At 40.0% G+C, this 20,836-nt stretch overlaps 1 protein-coding gene across 1 annotated transcript in view; it reads right to left on the bottom strand.

Moving 5' to 3' along the window:
• LOC143770436 (sialic acid-binding Ig-like lectin 13) overlaps nucleotides 1-14,270 on the bottom strand; it is a 43,233-nt gene extending 28,963 nt beyond the window's left edge. The window contains exons 1-5 of the mRNA XM_077260058.1: nucleotides 14,085-14,270; nucleotides 9,969-10,090; nucleotides 7,849-8,190; nucleotides 5,521-5,814; nucleotides 3,811-3,840 (exon numbers count right to left, since the gene is read on the bottom strand). Coding sequence (XP_077116173.1) covers nucleotides 3,811-3,840; nucleotides 5,521-5,814; nucleotides 7,849-8,190; nucleotides 9,969-10,032 — 730 coding nt within the window. The 5' untranslated portion in view covers nucleotides 10,033-10,090; nucleotides 14,085-14,270. The remainder of the gene's footprint in view (nucleotides 1-3,810; nucleotides 3,841-5,520; nucleotides 5,815-7,848; nucleotides 8,191-9,968; nucleotides 10,091-14,084) is intronic.
• Nucleotides 14,271-20,836: the final 6,566 nt, after the last annotated feature.

Genomic DNA, 20,836 nt, shown 5'->3' with positions numbered 1-20,836 from the left:
TATATATATATATATATATATATATACACTGTATATTTTTATATATTCAGTAATCACCTTTTAGATCTTATTGCAGAGATGTCATGTGTATACAGTGCTCAAAGACTACAAATTAAAGAGGAGGGTGGTCCCTTATAATCATTTCTTCTTGCAGGTCTAAGGAGCTTCAGTCCAACACTGTTTGGAAAGATATGGGGATAAATTGTCCAAGATAAGAATATGGTTCAGTCTATTAAAATGGAAAACATTAGTTATTAGATCTATATATTGTAGCAAAGCCAGGGAGGACTGAGTTAAAACCTAGCAGTGCTTAATTAAATGCACCTGGCCAGCTTTGACTAAGATCCAGGTCCTGTGTTCGCTGGGAGTGTGTCATTCTGCTGAATGTTGAGCAGAGTCAAGTGTGCTGAAGCTGGCGAGTGACCAGCCAAAATGTGAGCTATAACTTTGAAAGAGACATCCCAGAGAATGTAGACTGCATGTGTCAGTTAGAAAAGCTGAGCAGTCTGTGTGTTGCATAGAAACATGTGGTAGCTGCAGCCTGTTCAATGTGAACTGCGCATGGAGTTGAACACTTTTGTTTGGCGCTGGATGTGGCTGGAGCTCGGGCTGAAGGGGATTCTGAGACTGGTAGGATCGTACCTCTTATTTGAATAAAGCTGGCCCAAGGAGAAAGGACTGTGACCTGCTTGGGTGGGCCTGCACTGACATGTATGTGTCTGTTGACTGAACTGTTTATTTCCTCTTATACCTTTGTGTCCAGAAGAGCCTTTTTTTGGTTTTGAATCTCTTGGAGTTCTATGAAAACAATAAAAATGCACGTTTGGACTGAATGGCATTGCCTAAATGACTGCTACCTGCCTAATGTCTACCTGAGAGCATGACTTCCTACTATTTATAGTAAAAGTTATAAAATGAACTTTTTAGGAAGGCCTGAAGGTGAAAAAGCTCAATGTGGTCCTCCTGATACATATTCTGAACAGCTGCATATAGCCCCATAGACCTGAAGGATCCTGAGAGATTGTTCTTAGAATATTGGAATATTAGAGTTGAAATGACATCCTGGTTCATCGTGTGCAACCCCCTGCTCAATGTGTAACACCCCAGGTAACCGGTTATTAAAGTGATGTTGCCTTCCTTTTGGGGAGGGAGATATCATGCTTGGAGGCAAAGAGGATTCCCTTTACCAGGTACGCACCTGCATGCAGCACATTCTGAATCCAGGCCAGAAGGGGGAGCTCTGAACCCGGATTCAGGGGAGCTTCCCCATCTTTAAGTATGCTGTTCTGGAGGAGCAGTTAGATCAGTCTGGAGAGACAGTGGAGGAGAGAGGACTGAGAGCAGAGAGTGGGGCTGTGCAGCCATGTGTGAGCTGCAGCTCCAAGAAAGGTAGATAACCTGAAGGGTTGGAATGTAGTGAGCGTGCAGGAGAGCGAAGCGCAGGAGAGTGATACCTGGGGAGGACAGCAGCATTTGGGCTACCTCCCTGTAGAGCGCAGATTCCAGTAGCTGGAAGACTGAGGTTGTGTCGGACTGTAGAAGGCACAGCAAAAACCGTCAGGACAGCTGGACTACACGTAACCTGTCTGCCCTAATACCCAGGAGACACAGTGGCACATAGAGCATGGGTCGTGATAGAGACCCTATGGAAAGGCTTAGGTCACCTGTCATACAGGTTTGTGTCCCACCTTAAAGGAGGACAGAGAGAACTGTGAGGACCTTGATAGAAGCCACAGGCAGCAAGGGACTACCCCACAGCGCTAGTAGGAAGGCTTCTAACTCCACCTGGTAAAGGGGATTCTGAACTTGCTTTTAAGCCGGCCGGATCCTACCTGTACCTGTGATCTGGTGCCCTGGAATGCGGTTGCCTAAAGCCTTCAGTAAACCAGGTAAAGAGACTGCAAACCTGTGTCCTCCGTTTCTTACCGCACCACCCACCATCTTCACCTACACACTGGGAGCCCTGGCGACCCAACTTCACCTGTGGGAAGTTATACCATCTTAGCTGCCATAACATCACCCCAGAGGACCCCTTTAAGCAGCATCCATCTGACCGAATACCACAGGTGGCGTCACGAACACAAACTTTATTCAAAACCCCTTTAAGAACATTCCCTTTAACATGGGCACCCAGGGCCACAGACCAGGTCACCACCATTGTGACATCCCCTTTAAAGGGACACTGTCACCTGAATTTGGAGGGAACAATCTTTAGCCATAGGGGCGGGGTTTTCGGGTGTTTGATTCACCCTTTCCTTACCCGCTGGCTGCATGCTGGCTGCAATATGGGATTGAAGTTCATTCTCTGTCCTCCATAGTACACGCCTGTGTAAGACTGGAATTGCCTTGTGCAGGCATGTACTACGGAGGACAGAGAATGAACTTCAATCCCATATTGCAGCAAGCATGCAGCCAGCGGGTAAGGAAAGGGTGAATCAAACACCCGAAAACCCCGCCCCTATGGCTAAAGATTGTTCCCTCCAAATTCACGTGACAGTGTCCCTTTAAGTACCGGACCCAGTACTGAGTACCCCACAGCCCTGGCAGGCGTTCCAAATGCAGGAGTCACTAACCATCTCAGATAGGTGTCTGTCCAGCCTCTCTTTGAAGACTTCCATTGAAGGAGAACTCACCACCTCTCGTGGTCGCCTGTTCTACTCAATGATCACCCTCACTATCAAAAAGTTTTTTCTAATATCTAATCTGTATTTTCTCCCTTTCAGTTTCATTCCATTGCTTCTCGTGTTTCCATGTGCAAATGAGAATAATGATGGTCCCTCTACACTGTGACAGCCCCTAAAATATTTGTGGACAGCTATTAAGTCTCCCCTTAACCTTGTTTTTTGCAGCTAAACATTCCCAGATCCTTTAACCATTCCTCATAGGACATACTTTGCAGTTCTCTCACCATCCTGGTCGCTCTTCTCTGCACTTGCTCCAGTTTTTCAATGTCTTTTTTAAAATGTGGAGCCTAGAACTGGACACAGTATTCCAGATGAGGCCTGACCAAGGAGGAGTAGAGGGGGATAATTACTTCACGTGATCTGGACTCTATGCTTCTCTTAATACATCCTAGAACTGTGTTTGTCTTTTTTCTGGTGCATCACACTGTTGACTCATGTGCAGTCTATGATCTATTAGTATACCCAAGTTTTTTTCCCACGTGCTGTTGCCTATTTCTGTTCCTCCCATTCTGTAGATGTTATTTTTATTTTTCTTGAGATGAAGAATCTTGCATTTCTCCCTGTTAAACACCATTCTATTAGTATATCCATGTCTTTTTCACATGTGCTGTTGCTTAGTTCAATTCCTCCCATTCTGTAGGTGTAATTTTCATTTTTATTTCCCAGATATCCAATCTTGCATTTTTCCATTAAACACCACTCTATTAGTCTCTGCCCATTGTTCAAGCTTACCTAGATCCTTCTGAATCCTTTCTCTGTCTGCTTTAGTGTTAGCTATCCCTCCTAGTTTGCATCGTCTGCAAATTTGAATAGTTTTCTTTCAGTTCCCTTATTTAGATCATTTATAAAAATGTTGAATAACCATGGGGCCCAGGATAGAGACTTGTTGTCCCCACTTGAAATACTTTTCGTTTGACATTTAACAGGGAAAGTAGCTACAATCAAGATAGTTTCCCTGAATCGGCCAAAACAGGGGAAATATAGTATTACAGCCTGCCTTAAGTTGTATTGTGGTTCAAGAGGAGGGTCATACCAGGATGTTATCTTTAGGATACGATATCCCCCCAAAAAAAATATTATTATTTTTCTTGATATCACCATGCATATTAGTGTAGTATATTGTTACCTTTAATGGTGATGTTCACATCTGGAGGGACTGCAAGAAAAATAATGAAAATAAAATTCAATGTTAGATTGGATAAAAATAAGATTATTTTACATAGTTAGATACATAGGTTGAAAAATAGACTCAAGTACATCAAGTTCAACCTTTTATTACATTGTTATACATTGGAAAAGGGGATGTTTTATAAGAAAATAAGCTATTGTTTAACAAATTTAAGACCAAACTATTTTCCACCTAATTTTTATGTCATGCTTCTCGTGTTATGGTCTATAATGATATCCTGCATGTGACCTTTACTAATACATAGGACTATATCAACATTATTAGTGGGAAAAAAAATTAAAAATGTTAAACTAAAACATTAAATGTAAATATATATTTTTGGGCATTTTTCCCATTTTTTAAAAGGAAATTTATCAAATGAAAATTAATTAAATCAGGTTTCGTATGTGTGTTTTTTTTTAAACTAGACTTTTATATATTTTTTTCTCAATTTGGCCACTGGGACTGCAACAAGGCTTCTTATCAGCAGACGTAGGATCACAATGACAGGTAACAACTCTAGACATAACTAATAACACTGGATTCACCATGCACGAAGGCAGTGTCACAGCTCACCTCCTCCCCCTCCCTTCACATAGATGTTTGCACATGCTCATTAGATGCTTCAATTCAAAAGATAGTCAGTCTATTGCTGCTAATGTGCATGTGAATTTCTTTGGCAGAATGAGTCTAAACTATCCCAAGTGTCCACTTTTGCAAGATTTCTTATTTTTAATACATATTGTAATATAATAAAAAAAAATTCTCAACCTTTTTTAACGAATGCAATTACCGTAATATAAAACCCTTTTCAACTGTTTGATAATTTTCTGATGACACATTGCCTTTAAAAACACAAAGTGCCTCTAAAATATAGATGGAAATGTGTCGCCTTTTCAGTTACAATTATTTTTACCGTCTCCCTACTCCTCCTGAATAATCAAGGACATTCTACAACATCCTTACAGAGTAATATGCGGACTGGACCAATGTTCTAAGATATAGGGTAGTCCGTGAGTAGTTAATGGATAATTGTTGACAACTTTTTTGTGCAATTTGTTTTTTAAACCTATGTGCACATATTTTTGGCTGAAGCATTTTTTTGCAATTAGGTTCCATAAAATAATTGCACTGTTAGAATTTTATAGTATTTCTGTTATACTGTCTATTGCTGGCTGCAGAATGAGTTAACTGAGGATCTGTCAGTGAGCTCTTTCTGAAAGGAAAGCTTTAAAACTCTTACCTTCCTTTGTCTGAGGTTCTCTTGGAATATGTATAACCACAGAAAAATTGGGCAAAACTTTCTGATCATAAGTCAGCTGACAGGAGCACAAAAAAACTCTGTTATCTCATTCTGCAGCCAGCAATAGAAACTGCAACACAGAAGCTATCGGAGGCTCACTCTGACCTGTTCAGATGTTGACTGTGCATGGTAAGTGGTATAACTCCCCCTGTTCTTATGCTTTACTACATGTTATGCTGATGTTAACCAGCAGAGGGAGCTATTTCCTATGTATTCTGGTAGTTACGCCTGGCACGGACTTCAGTTGAGGCTTGTAAGAGACTTTTAGTAAAATAATTCACTATACATAGGACTGATGCTCTTTTTTAGAGTACGTTTAAGTTACCAATGATGACACTGGAGTAAAACCTTGTACGGAGACTTACACGTGACATTTAGTGTGATGGTTTCTTGTGTGACAGCTTTGCTAGACGGGAAGGTGACCTTACACTCCAGTGATTTCCCATTGTCGATCCTTGCAGGCGTGAAGGTGAAGTTAGAGAAGTAAATGCTGGTGCGATTTGAATAGGAATTGCTATAATTCGATGATACTCCATGTTGTCCAGTCCATGTGAAGCCAGGAGCCGTCCCAGCGCAGACACCAGGACTTTTACAGGTGACATTGGCTTCTTTACCGGCCTCCAAAGTCCCCACAGAGATCTCAGGTTTGTCTGTTAAGTCTAAAAAGAATTGGAGAAAAGATGTTAAGTCATTGGATTTGGGTGCACAGATAATAATCAACTACATATGAAAACTGCTGAGCGGAGAGAAGCACAGGGGGCTTTTTTCCCCATACCAAAAAGGAGAATCTATATGGGGAGAAAGTAGATCACAGCTGTGACGGACTCGGCGAGCCCACGGGTCCTTGTGGCTGCACATGAGTAAGTCTGTGCCTACTAGATCTCTGCTAAGACTCTGACATTACTACTGCAACAGCTCTACTGCTACTAACCCAATGAAGACAACTACTAAGAATATACGGATCAGCACCTGGTCTGTATAAACTGTAAAAAAGGAGTTAAATAAAAAAAAAAAAAGATTTGTGAAATTTGGGACACAAAAAACATTAGTGTTACTACTAGTATTAATACTACCATGACGCCAGTATGTCTGTACTACTTCAGTTATAGCATGTATTTTAATATTACAGCTACTACATGTACTATACTACTACTGCTAATGCATGTACAATACTACTACTACCTAAGGCCAGGAAGAGGGGTAGGCACTTGCCTAGAGCGCTACATCCTGCCTACCTGAGGGAGCGCACTTTAGCGAAGTGACATGGCTGAATGCCTGCGGCCGCCTGGTACCTTCCTCCGGCCACAGGCATTCAGCACATTGGCGATTGGGATGCGAACACACAGGGGAGCAGTGTCAGTCACCCCTCTCTCTGCCTGCGTCCAGGCCATCACTCCCTCCGAGCACTCAATTGTATTTGCATCTGTTAGATGAGAACATAATTGCTGTGAGCGTCATCTTGGACCAGAGCAAGCTGTAATCAGCTTCCTATTAGTTACTATTAATACAAGTACTACTAGTGCATGTACAATACTACTACATGTAGTCCACCACCACCACTACTGCTACTATTACTACTACATATACACCACTACTATGTTGCACTTTACTAATACTACAATTACTTTTACACTATAACTACTTCTACTAACCATCAGATAGCAGCACAATATAGAGACAGAGACCCTAATTGTGTCACTTACTAGGCTACTTGCTGTAGTCTTGGAAAAGTCACAGCTTTATCTGCTTCAAATTTAGCAGTTCTCTAAATGCTGAGCTCTGCATAACCCCACCCCACACCACTGATTGGCAGCTTTCTGCTTATGTGCAGTGTACACAGAAAGTTGCCAATCAGTGTTGGGCGGGCGGGGTTATACATAGCTAAAGAATATGGAGGACAACCTGACAGCAGGTTTACTAGTTGTCTAATGATAATTTCCTGCTGATAAAACAGTGATTTTATCAAAACTGCAGCAAGCAGCCCAGTAAGTGACACATCACTGCAATCAGGATCTCTGTCTCTACATCATGCTGGGCTCAGGTTACGTGACAAAATCCTGATAACAGATCATTTAATAAAGAATTCAGCTCTGTTACATCCTTATGCTGTGATTTAAAGGGGGCTTCTAAAATATTCATAGTATAGCTCATTGGGTCAAGGTGGAATATAACAAAAAAGAAAAAAAAAGGAGCTGTATTCATTTCCCCAAGAGCTGCCCTCCTACCCTATTGTAGCAGTATCCCCAACCAGACTGCTGGTGGAGAACAGCATGTGATGGCCGCAACCAATCAGTGGACACTGATTGACTGCAGCTGTCATCTCCCACCCCCTACCAGTTTCCCCCTTTAAACCAGTTTCCCCCTTTACTAGCCATCTAACCAGCCTCATATATATGTAATTATATTGTCATTGTATATTGACAAACTGGAAAAAAAATGAATGCAAATCATGGATGGGCGACTCAATGGGTGGATCTCGACCATCCTTGGTGCCACCAGCCAACCTGGAAATCCTGCCCTTTGGTCTGTGATTTCTCTTATGTCACCCACATCTCTACTTCTATTCACGTAAAGCCGGTTGCATGTGCGTTGCTGAATTGGTTGCGTTGCCCTGAACAGGGTGTGAAACACGTTCAATATCCGACCAGCCATACATTTATGAATATTCAGTAATTGCAGTTTCTTCCACTTACCTGTCACCGTTACCTTGGGTGTAGGCTCATAATTGTAGCTATCTCCGGACGTAACAGCTTCCATTCTGAACAGATAATTTGATTCGTCGCTTTTCTCAACATCATTGATCATTAGGGAACAGTCTCCTTTGTTGACATCTCCAGTGAAAAAAATTCGACTTGATGGGTTGTTTTTAGTTGAAGCCACAATTTGTTTGGTTGGGTTAATCCTGAACCAAATACATTTCTCTATAGATACATCACTGGGTTTGGTAAATGTACATGAAATATATGCGCAGAGTCCATCTTGTGCCGTCACAGAGGGCGCATTTATAGTATAGTCTTCAGCCTTACAGCCAACATCTGCGGAAACAAAAAGTGACACGTGATCAACTATCTACAATACTATGGAAGGAGGCGACATTGTCCCTTGTACAAAATCTGCACGCACAACTATTACACAGTCGTTGCCTTTTTGTCCTCCATTGTGACCAACAGTCTTGAATTTGCCAGGGCTAGCCTGAATTTTTTGGGGGAAATTTTGGCATTCACCGATTTTGAAAACAGAGAGAGTTAATAAATCCCTCACCAAAATTGGTCAGGATTGGTCAAAGGAGGATGTTGTATGTTTCTATTTTATATAATGCTCTCTGGTAGTTATGATACTTTTTAATATTTTTGTTAGCCATTAAAGGGTATCATACCTACAAGATTATCTTGTAGAGCATTATTTTTTCAATTGTCTAACATGGCACCAAACCCCTTTTTTTCTATTTTACGTGTTACGGTATGTGTTAAAGGGGCCCACTAAGACTCTTTCACCCGGGATCCACAAAAACCTAGAGCCAGACCTGCCCAGCACCCCTGCCGATCAGTTATTATTGGTGTCGGTGTTGGTGGCCACCAGCCGGAAGTACTCGTTTGTGCAGCTGGCCATCTTCTGGTAGTGTCCGCCACATGGTACTGCACATCCGTCTCCTATTAAAATCAATAGGAGACAGATGTTCAGTACCCTGCGGTGGCCAAAATCAGAAGATAGCCAGCTCTACAAGTGAGTACTCCTGGCCGGCTGCCACCAACACCAATAATAGCTGATCAATGGGGGTTCCAGGTGTCGGACCCCGGCCGATCAGACATTGATGATCTATGATGACTAGCTCCACAAATGAGTACTTCAGGCCGGCGGCCACCAACACCAATAATAGCTAATCAATGGGGGTGCCAGGTGTCGGACCCCGGCCAATCAGACATTGATGACCTCTCATAAGGATAGGTCATCAATGATAAAGTAGTGGACAACATTTCTAAGGTCCATGTGATCTTCTGTCTTTACTGACAAATAACCATATTTTGATCCCTATTAGAAATCTCAGACCAGACTCCTTATAATAATATGAGGTCATTTGTTTGGAACCTCCAATAATTAACAGAAAAAATGAGCAGTAAATGCAATAATGACACAGAAAAATCCATCCACGGGGCTATGTCAGTTACTACAGCTCAGCTCTGCTGACTTCAATGAGCTGAGCTGCAGTACTATACACAACCACATCTGCTTAGGTGGCGCTGTGTAAATGTGCAGGGTCTTTGAGTCCTGTAAGCAATAATTACCCTTTGTTCTACTGATCATATCTGCAGATTTGTTTGTTTTTTTCCTTCCTTTTGTTGTGTTCTGTAAATGCAAATCTTGTCTCTCCACATTGCTGAATGGGCAGGCTCCTTCATGTGTGATATCAGAGACGTGCTATGGTTAGATATCTTTCCCTGCTGACTGCCTCCACTCTATGATGGAGAAACTGCAGCTGCATCTCCCTCCTACCTCTCCTACCTCGCCTACCCATCTCCTATTTACTGTTAACTTAGAACTTTTCCAAACATTAACTGGGAACCCGAGGACAGAGAAAGGAGAAATGTAAGTGCAGGAATATGACACTTTCAACTGAAAAGGTGTATGACAGTTTCATGTATTTATACATGACCTGCACCATAAACAAGCAAATAATTACCCATCAATGGTATTTTTCACATTTCTAGACATGGTAAGGGATTTCAACAGAAAACACATAGCGGTATGTCACAAGGTATTACAGCAGAATTATAAGTGGAGCAATATATAATATCTTGGCTTATGTAATACTTACAAGAAAACATCTGTAATAGCAGGAAGGTAAGAACCCAACAATTCACATGACTGACCAACATCATCCTGACATCCAGTCTTGTTTAGTCGTGATTCACTGCGGCTCCATCGAACACAAGGTCACTGCAACAAAATATAGAAATGCAACTCATAATAAAATAGACGCAATATAGAAAAAACAATATTAGAAAGTCATTACCCCCTACCATCCACTTGTGTTATACTGCACCCATAGGAAGTCCCAAATAAGGACCAAAGATGGCACAACAACCAGATGTTTCATTATTAAACGGGTTGTTTCTATTAAATGGATACAATTGCAAAGTTTTTATGTAAGTATCCTCTCAGTTCTCAAAACCTTCAAATGATCAATGTTGAAGCTTACCGCATGTTTCCAAGGTTACCAGCCACCTATGCAGTCAGAGTGGTGGCCAGTTCCTAGGCAAGAATGTATGTATGTGTTTGCAGGCAATTTGCCATACAGCTTGTGAGTGCTGCCCTGAAGTTGACCAGATTGCTCTCCTCTGATGCTGCAGAGACAGATCTACCTCTAATAGCAGCACAGTTTGGACCAGCGGCACAGCATTAAAAGTGCACTAGCCGTTAACATCTCCTCATCAGTTATCCTCTCCCCTGCTCTTCCCCGGCTGCTCAATTGGCAGTGGAGTCAGGCACAGATAATGTCACAGACAACAGCTTCTGTCTCCATTGCCATTCAAGCAGCTGGGGCAGTACAGGTATGGGAAATAAATAAGAGGATCTGTGGACTGCAAGTGCACCTTCAATCCCCAGTGCACTTGCAGTCTAATTTAAGTGCCACCTTCTGGGGTGTCTAAAGTGAGTGGAGACCAAAGGGAAGATATAGCGAGATCCAGAGCAAAAGTGACTGAGAGACAGATTGATTTCCCAGAGACAGGTCCTGGGAGAGAACACCTAGACGCAAAGTCCAGAGTTTATAACTCTTGAAGGTAGCGGGCTTAGATAGGACTGAGTACATTAGATGAGTAGAATGTCCGAGGCAGGAGTTCCAGAGCGTTAGTAGAAGAAGAGATAAGGACAGACCATATTGGCACCCTGAGGGGAACGAAGATGTGGAACCTCAGATCGAGTAAATGACTCTTGCTAAATAAGACTGTCGAGTCAAGCTGGGTTGTGGTGAAGTGGTGAGAAACAGAGGAGATAGAGGACAAGTAGAAGGAGTGAAGAGGAAAGGTGAATATAGAGAAAAGAAGGAAGGAAACTGTGTGGAAAATTCTTTGAGCTGTAAAGGAAACTTTCATAAGACTTTGCACCAGCTGTCTCTTGTGTATATTCCCTACCAAGTTCCCATTCAGTAAAAACTTAATTTTTGACTGGTGGCCTTCCTAACTGAACTGTGAAACATCTGGTCCTGGCAAACCAGCAACATCGGTTACATGTGGCCTGCATGGGCCTAGCACCCATCGTAGCACAAGACCACTTCATGTAACGTGCCTGAGAGCACCAGAAACAAGTACGTCACCCACAGCTACAGCCTCGTGCCACGAGTATAATAAGTTTCTGAGCAAACAAATGAAAAAAGGATAGGGTGGTATTACTAGTAATTACAATCAGATTGATGGAGTAAGATATGGAGATAAATATCACCGTTTAAGTTATCAGTAAGTCATAACATAGTGACATATGGTGCACAGGGGACAGGCAATAGCCAAAATAGGAGCAGAGAAAAAACGTGCACTCACCCTGTAGATAAAAAGTTATTCCTTTATTCCATACCGGGTGGAGGATACAGAGAAACAGGAAAAAGAGCAACGGCCGTTTCACACTGCCAAGCGCTTCATCAAGGTCTTATACAGTCTTTTTTCTTAAATGTTAAAATGCATGAAAAAATATATTATAAAACACCAACAGGTTTTACATTTTTTATGTTGTTTTTGGTGATTTTTTTTGCTTTTAGCATATTTTATACTTGTTTTCTTCCTGCTACTTTTAAAGTCTTATAGGGAAGCCTACGAGGAAAAACACCAGGAAAAATGCCAACTCACTAACAATAGGATGTGATTGAAAAATAGGGTATCAAAGCATTACTTTGTCTAATGTTCTCATTGAGCACTGTGGGTGCAGTTTGTCTAGGGGGATGTGCACACAACGTCTGTTCGATGCAGGAGACGTTTTAGGGAAACGCCAGAGTTTTATTTTCTAACATGTCTTTACTGATATCTTTTGCGATGGCTTTTATTATTTTTTCTTAAATTCCATACATGACACAGAGATGGCTTCCAAGAAAAGCCACCAGAAACATTGTGTATTTGTAGTTTCATAGTGGTTAAAATGATGCATGATGTATATCCCTTGTAGTGATTCTTTTTAGAGCTTTTTCAGGTGGATTCTGCCTGAAAAAGAGGCAGATTAGAAGCCCTGTAACTGGGGATAATACATCAGGGCAAGTTACAGGGGAAATCAGCTATATATATATATATTTATATATATATAATATAATATAATATATATATTTTTTTTTTATTTCACGGTAAAATACCTCCCAAAGTTCCACAAAAAAAACATATCTCCTACTGCGTATAATAATGACTGTGACAATATAGGAATAGACACACAGAATAATAATCGTGCCCTTAAAAAAAATTGAACCACAAGCACATATTTACTTTTTTTACAATTTTCCCTAATATATATTTTTTTAATTTACTATTGAAAAATGATGCGTCATGATGGTAAAAACAAATAATATTTGAAAAATCGAACAACAAGAAAAGTTCTGAAAAAATAAAAATGTGCATGGTTAAGAACAATTGAAACTGGTCTAGGCTTGAATTGGTTGAAAAAAATAAATAATGTATTTTATCCCTGGGTCTGTGGGGTGCTGAGACTCTCCTCAATAGGGCGCAGTCAGACTCCTGTATAAATCAGACTGAGATCGGACGGCAATTCTTGGACTGACCAGTCCGTGCATTTTGTTCTGATCCCCTTCCGATTTATATGGCCATCTGACTGCACCCATAGAGTGATCCTTTTCTCCAATACTGGAGATGAGCCCAAGAGAAAATCTATGTAGATGTCTTCATTCTCGGTGGAGAGTAGAGCTTAACCGAGCACTTTTACTCTTGTTGGTAGAAATCGATGGGTTTCCCAGAATCCAGATGCCACTAATTAAACTTTTCAGATGTCTCCATATAGAAGTACAGTTTTACTTTAAGAAATCATAACGAGGAACAATTACTTTGCACTTATAATAATCAATTAAATCCTTTAAGGAATGTTATGGGTTGTGCGGAGACTGGTAAGTCGGCAAACAAAACTGGTTTGTAAATTTACTTGTTACATGATATGTTGAAACTTCTGATTCACATGCAGCCAAGCAGGAAGCTCGGAAATAATGCAATAAAGGCTCACGTGTACTGAACTGACACTAATACTGCCCACCAGGAAATTCTAGAAAAAGAAACTACTTACTTGATGTTACAAGAAGTTCCGAAACCCAACCAAAACATTTGCATCACCTTTGAAGATTGTGTATATTTTAGTTCTGTTTTTAATGGTACACTATATAAAAAAAAGTTCAACTCGGAGTAGATTCGAAAAGTAGGAGACCACTCTACAAAATGGGCTTCTGCACTGTGACAAAGTCAATAATCTACTTTAACCCTGCTGTTATGTTAGGTCAAAAATGACCGTTTTTGAAATTCTATAATGTTATAAAAATTCAGCGTGTGATTCTGAGACTTGAGGCTCCCTGACTTTTCATCATTAGGGGGGTACTCTCTGTGGGAATTTTTTTTTTTTTTAATTTTTGTTTACTTTATTTGGTACAACACAAGTGTATGTGAAATCTAAACAGAACAGCAGGGTTTTTAATGGCATGCAAAAAAAAGAGAGGAAAAATTGTGAAAAACAATTACTAAAAGAAAAAGAAAAAAATCCACAAGCAGTACAATTCAGAAAATGCTGGAAATTTTCCAAAAAATTTAAAAAAGATGTAAAAATGCTCTAAAAATATTCTAAAAAATGTGCAAAAAAGACAAGAAATGCTTAGGTATGCCATACTGGGCACAAATGTAGAGTAAGTCCGAAGATAACCACCACAGTCCATGTGTTGCATAGTAATTAGTATCCTAAATACCTGTATGTCTTCTGAGTTGTAGTCTTCATAGAAGTCCTTATGTCGCTGTGCTTTCTCCGCCTGCTCTCAGTAATACTGCTGAAAGTGTTACCTCTGATTAAATTATATGCACACAGTATGTAACGAGATACAAAAGCAGAAGTTCTATGTCTTAATCTGTTGCTCAACGTCTAAGCTTAAATTTCAGTGTTTTCCCTTCTGGCCCTTTTTTCTGCTTACACAGCAAATCAATATAATCCTTATACAGCTAATCCAGTCTTATACCAAAGTTTTCAAAATAAAAAATTATATTCCTACATACAGTATAGAGGTAAGTATTATAGTAGTTATATTCTTGCACATAGGAGCAGTATTATAGTAGTTATAATCTTGTACATAGGAGCAGTATTATAGTAGTTATATTCTTGCACATAGGGGCAGTATTATAGTAGTTATATTCTTGCACATAGGAGCAGTATTATAGTAGTTATATTCTTGCACATAGGAGCAGTATTATAGTAGTTATATTCTTGTACATAGGAGCAGTATTATAGTAGTTATATTCTTGCACATAGGGGCAGTATTATAGTAGTTATATTCTTGTACATAGGGGGCAGTATTATAGTAGTTATATTCTTGTACATAGGAGCAGTATTATAGTAGTTATATTCTTGTACATAGGGGCAGTATTATAGTAGTTATATATTTGTACATAGGGGCAGTATTATAGTAGTTATATTCTTGTACATAGGGGCAGTATTATAGTAGTTATATTCTTATATATAGGAGCAGTATTATAGTAGTTATATTCTTGTACATAGGAGCAGTATTATAGTAGCTATATTCTTGTACATAGGGGGCAGTATTATAGTAGTTATATTCTTGTACAAAGGAGCAGTATTATACAATAGTAGTTATATTAGGGACATAGGAGCAGTATTATAGCAGTTATATTCTTGTACATAGGAGAAGTATTATGGTAGTTATATTCTTGTACATAGGAGCAGTATTATAGTAGCTATATTCTTGTACATAGGAGCAGTATTATAGTAGTTATATTCTTGCACATAGGAGCAGTATTATAGTAGTTATATTCTTGTACATAGGAGCAGTATTATAGTAGTTATATTCTTGTACATAGGGGCAGTATTATAGTAGTTATATATTTGTACATAGGGGCAGTATTATAGTAATTATATTCTTATATATAGGAGCAGTATTATAGTAGTTATATTCTTGTACATAGGAGCAGTATTATAGTAGCTATATTCTTGTACATAGGGGGCAGTATTATAGTAGTTATATTCTTGTACAAAGGAGCAGTATTATACAATAGTAGTTATATTAGGGACATAGGAGCAGTATTATAGCAGTTATATTCTTGTACATAGGAGAAGTATTATGGTAGTTATATTCTTGTACATAGGAGCAGTATTATAGTAGCTATATTCTTGTACATAGGAGCAGTATTATAGTAGTTATATTCTTGTACATAGGAGCAGTATTATATTAGTTATATTCTTGCACATAGGAGCAGTATTTTAGTAGTTATATTCTTGTACATAGGAGCGGTATCATGGTAGTTATATCCTTGTACATAGGAGAAGTATTATAGTAGTTATATTCTTGTACATAGGGACAGTATTATAGTAGTTATATTCTTGTACATAGCGACAGTATTATAGTAGTTATATTCTTGTACATAGGATCAGTAATATAGCTATGGGCAGCATGGTGGCACAGTGGTTAGCACAGCAGCCCTGTAGCGCTGGAGTCCTGGGCTCTAATACCACCAAGGACAACATCTGCAAAGTGTTTGTATGTTCTTTCCGTGTTTGCGTGGGTTTCCTTCCACATTCCGAAGACATACTGATAGGGAATTTAGATAGTGAGCCCTATCGGGGACAGCGATGATAATGTGTGCAAACTGTAAAGTGCTGCGGAATATGTTAGCGCTATATAAAGATTATTATTATGATAGTATTTATATTCTTGTACATAGGGGCAGTATTATAGCAGTTATATTCTTGTACATAGGGGCAGTATTATAGTAGTTATATTCTTGTACATAGGAGCAGTATTATAGTAGTTATATTCTTGTACATAGGAGAAGTATTATGGTAGTTATATTCTTGTACATAGGAGCAGTATTATAGTAGTTATATTCTTGTACATAGGAGCCGTATTATAGTAGTTATATTCTTGTACATAGGGGGCAGTATTATAGTAGTTATACTCTTGTACATAGGAGCAGTATTATAGTAGTTATATTCTTGTACATAGGAGCGGTATCAAGGTAGTTATATCCTTGTACATAGGAGAAGTATTATAGTAGTTATATTCTTGTGCATAGAGGCAGTATTATAGTAGTTATATTCTTGTACATAGGGACAGTATTATAGTAGTTATATTCTTGCACATAGGAGCGGTATTATTGTAGTTATATTCTTGTACATAGGGGCAGTATTATAGTAGTTCTAGTCTTGTACATAGGGGCAGTATTATAGTTGTTATATTCTTGTATATAGGAGCAGTATTATAGTAGTTATATTCTTTTACATAGGGGTAGTATTATAGTAGTTATATTCTTGTACATAGGGGCAGTATTATAGTAGTTATATTCTTGTACATAGGAGCAGTACAGGTCCTTCTCAAAAAATTAGCATATAGTGTTAAATTTCATTATTTACCATAATGTAATGATTACAATTAAACTTTCATATATTATAGATTCATTATCCACCAACTGAAATTTGTCAGGTCTTTTATTGTTTTAATACTGATGATTTTGGCCTACAACTCCTGATAAACCAAAAAACCTGTCTCAATAAATTAGCATATTTCACCCGACCAATCAAATAAAAGTGTTTTTGAATAACAAACAAAAAAAACAACAAATAATAATGTTAAGTTATGCCCTCAATACTTGGTCGGGAATCCTTTGGCAGAAATGACTGCTTCAATGCGGCGTGGCATGGAGGCAATCAGCCTGTGACACTGCTAAGATGTTATGGAGGCCCAGGATGCTTCAATAGCGGCCTTAAGCTCATCCAGAGTGTTGGGTCTTGCGTCTCTCAACTTTCTCTTCACAATATCCCACATATTCTCTATGGGGTTCAGGTCAGGAGAGTTGGCAGGCCAATTGAGCACAGTAATACCATGGTCAGTAAACCATTTACCAGTGGTTTTGGCACTGTGAGCAGGTGCCAGGTCATGCTGAAAAATTAAATCTTCATCTCCATCAAGCATTTCAGCCGATGGAAGCATGAAGTGCTCCAAAATCTCCTGATAGCTAGCTGCATTGACCCTGCCCTTGATGAAACACAGTGGACCAACACCAGCAGCTGACATGGCACCCCACACCATCACTGACTGTGGGTACTTGACACTGGACTTCAGGCATTTTGGCATTTCCTTCTCCCCAGTCTTCCTCCAGACTCTGGCACCTTGATTTCCGAATGACATGCAAAATTTGCTTTCATCAGAAAAAAGTACTTGGGACCACTTAGCAACAGTCCAGTGCTGCTTCTCTGTAGCCCAGGTCAGGCGCTTCTGCCGCTGTTTATGGTTCAAAAGTGGCTTTACCTGGGGAATGCGGCACCTGTAGCCCATTTCCTGCACACACCAGACTCATTAGAACAGTACCAGTAAAGTAAACACATCCAACTATTTAGAATCACTCATACGCAAGTTATATAGAAAGGAGAACCAAGAGTTTACTAAATATAGCCATTTATTGCATCAAAAGATTTAATACATAGTAAAAATGGATATTAAACATCAAATACAAATTATGTGAACTACCCAGGTGAGTATAACTGACCGAAAGTCCACAGCGGGTAACCAATTATACCTAAACAGGCTATTACATAAGATTGGTGAATAGTAGCAGCTTAATATGGTATTCCTCAAGGCAGACTATAACACTGCAGCTCAATGCTCATTACCTAAACCGCCCACCTTACTACTCTGTTTATATTAGATACACCAGCCTGTTTACATGTAAAGAATAATGGTAATAATTACCCATTCGTTGGTTTCCAACTCCTGTAAGGACCCCGATCACCCCAACGCGCGTTTCGCGTGCTTATGACAGCCTCGCTTCCTCAGGGGGCGTGGCTAGATCTCAATCTCAGTCCCTTTAAATACAAAGCTGTTCCGGTCATGTGGCTCCATAACAACCTATCCCTGCCCAATTACAGTGCGCATGAACTAGTTTAAGCGTCCTGTAACCATGGGGACCCGGGATTAAATCCCCATTACTGTGCAAAGGTAATATATTGTGCTAGTGTTGTAGTGAGATCGGCGTCATACCGCCATGATAGTCCAGGACATATGGCCGCCGTAAGTGTGTAAATATAGAATATATCACTCCGATGCTGCCCCTGCACTGTTCTTACATCATTATGCTACGTCTGTCCACATGATGTAGCCCAGCCCACCAGGCCTAATGGCCTGCGCTGGTCTTGCATCATTGTGCTCCGTCTGTCCACACAGTGTGGCTCCGCCTACCAGGTCACATGAGCGGGCCGGCGCCAGGCCAACATCACGCCCCCAGAAAGACGGAAACCACACAATGCAGAGAGAACAGCAGCAGATGAATATGCTGACAAAGTGCTAGTAAGTGCTTGTAATCAAAAAGAACGTGCTGAGTGCTGGTTATCACATATCACAATAGTAATCAAACAACAGCGAATAGATATAATCAAAAAGTGCTAAGTGCTAGTTCTCACATATCACAATGGTAAACAAACAACAGCAGATTTAATCAAAAGTGCTAATTAGTGCTTATGGAAACAATGCCAAATAGTGCTCATACATGCCAAATATTGCTTATCTTAATTATAGATTAACATGACCAGTCTAATAATACTATAACAGTATATAATGCTAAAACAGTGCTTACTTATTATGCATAAAATGGTGAAAAAATATTTATAAGAGTACTATCAGTAATATATCCATAAAATTGAAATAAAAAAGAAGAAATTGAATGCATTTAGAATATAATCATGAGAAGATTCTTTATAAGTACAAGTATTCGATCAAGGCACAACAATCACCATTTACTATTTTCTATCACATGACCAACATGATGGCCCCATATCCCACACATCCCTATCAGATTCTTTTTGTTCAGGGTGATACCATCTTCGTTGTTTTCTCTCAGTACCAGTGGCGTGCCTCTTGGTGTACTTGTTTCATAGACATGATTCATTCACCGTGCATCAATCACAACTAATAAAAAATATGAATAATAAACAACAAAATTAACAATAGATATACAATTAAAAGCACATAAACCGAGACAAGATTAAAATCTGGATGGAGATTAGTGGAAAAGGCAATTTATAATGAAGAGGGGGGAAAAAAAAGAAAAAGAAAACGAAGAAAAAGGGGGATGCCAACAGAGACTACAGAAAGGATGAGAAGCCATGTGTCTCATTCAGCCCTTTAGGAGTAAGAGTTCCCAGGGTGGTGATCCACCTACATTCCCTCTGTGCTAATAGGCGGTGTATATCACCTCCTCTAATCCCACATTGAATATGTTCAATACCCCTAACACGGAGCACCCCAGGGTTACATTTATGGTATTCTTTAAAATGGCGCGGAATAGTTTTTAGTTTTAAGACATCCTTTTCTGTTTCTGCCGCCATAATGTCCCTGACGTGCTCTCGTGTACGGGTACCCAGACGTCTTGATGTTAACCCGATGTAGATTTTGGGGCAACTGCATACTGCATAGTAAATTACTTGAGTCGTATTACACGTTATATGATGTTTTATACGGTAGTTCTTTCCTTCCACTGACTCAAATTCAGATGTTCGACTAATGTTTTTACATGAGATGCAGTTTCCACACGGGAAACATCCCATCGGTGGGCCTCTTGAGCCAAAGTTATTTCCTGGGATAGAGGGAACATAGTGACTGGATACCAAAATATCCTTGAGATTTTTACTCCTTCTAGACGTCATCATTGGACGATCGTTCAGGAGCTTAGATAGTGTTGAATCGGTCTTAAGTATACCCCAGTGCTTCTGGAGGCACTCCCTCATAGTGGTCCATTCCGCATTAAATGTGGATATAAACCGAATTACACTGTCCTGTTCTGATTTTTCCCTAATCTGAGGATATAACAGGGCCTCACGTGTTTGAGATTTGGCTTTCAGATACCCTTTCTTGATACATCGGTTACTGTAGCCCCTAGAACTAAATCTCTCACGGAGGTCTTGGGCTTGTTTCTCAAATTTGAGTTCGGAGGAACAGATCCTTCTCATCCTGAGGTGCTGCCCAACCGGGATGGCTCTAATCGTGCTGGCTGGATGACCTGACTCTGCATGTAGCAGGGAATTAACAGAGGTGGACTTCCTGTAGACATCAGTCTGCAGGTATCGGTTTTCATCAACCTCAATTTTGACATCCAGGAAGTCCACCTCTGATTTACTCATTTGGTATGTCAATTTAATGTTGAACCTGTTACAATTTAGGTCCTGCATGAATTCCTGCAGCTCATTTTCGGACCCCTGCCAAATTATAAACAGGTCATCAATGTATCTCAGCCAGCACTGCACATGGTCTGCGGCCTGGGCGCCCCCGCCGCCAAAAACCTCCCTCTTACTGGGGAGGGCATACCAAATGAGTAAATCAGAGGTGGACTTCCTGGATGTCAAAATTGAGGTTGATGAAAACCGATACCTGCAGACTGATGTCTACAGGAAGTCCACCTCTGTTAATTCCCTGCTACATGCAGAGTCAGGTCATCCAGCCAGCAC

This window comes from Ranitomeya variabilis, chromosome 4, assembly GCF_051348905.1.
Source record: "Ranitomeya variabilis isolate aRanVar5 chromosome 4, aRanVar5.hap1, whole genome shotgun sequence".
In the NCBI taxonomy this organism is placed as follows: domain Eukaryota; kingdom Metazoa; phylum Chordata; class Amphibia; order Anura; family Dendrobatidae; genus Ranitomeya; species Ranitomeya variabilis.
This window is presented reverse-complemented; position numbering and strand designations above follow the sequence as displayed.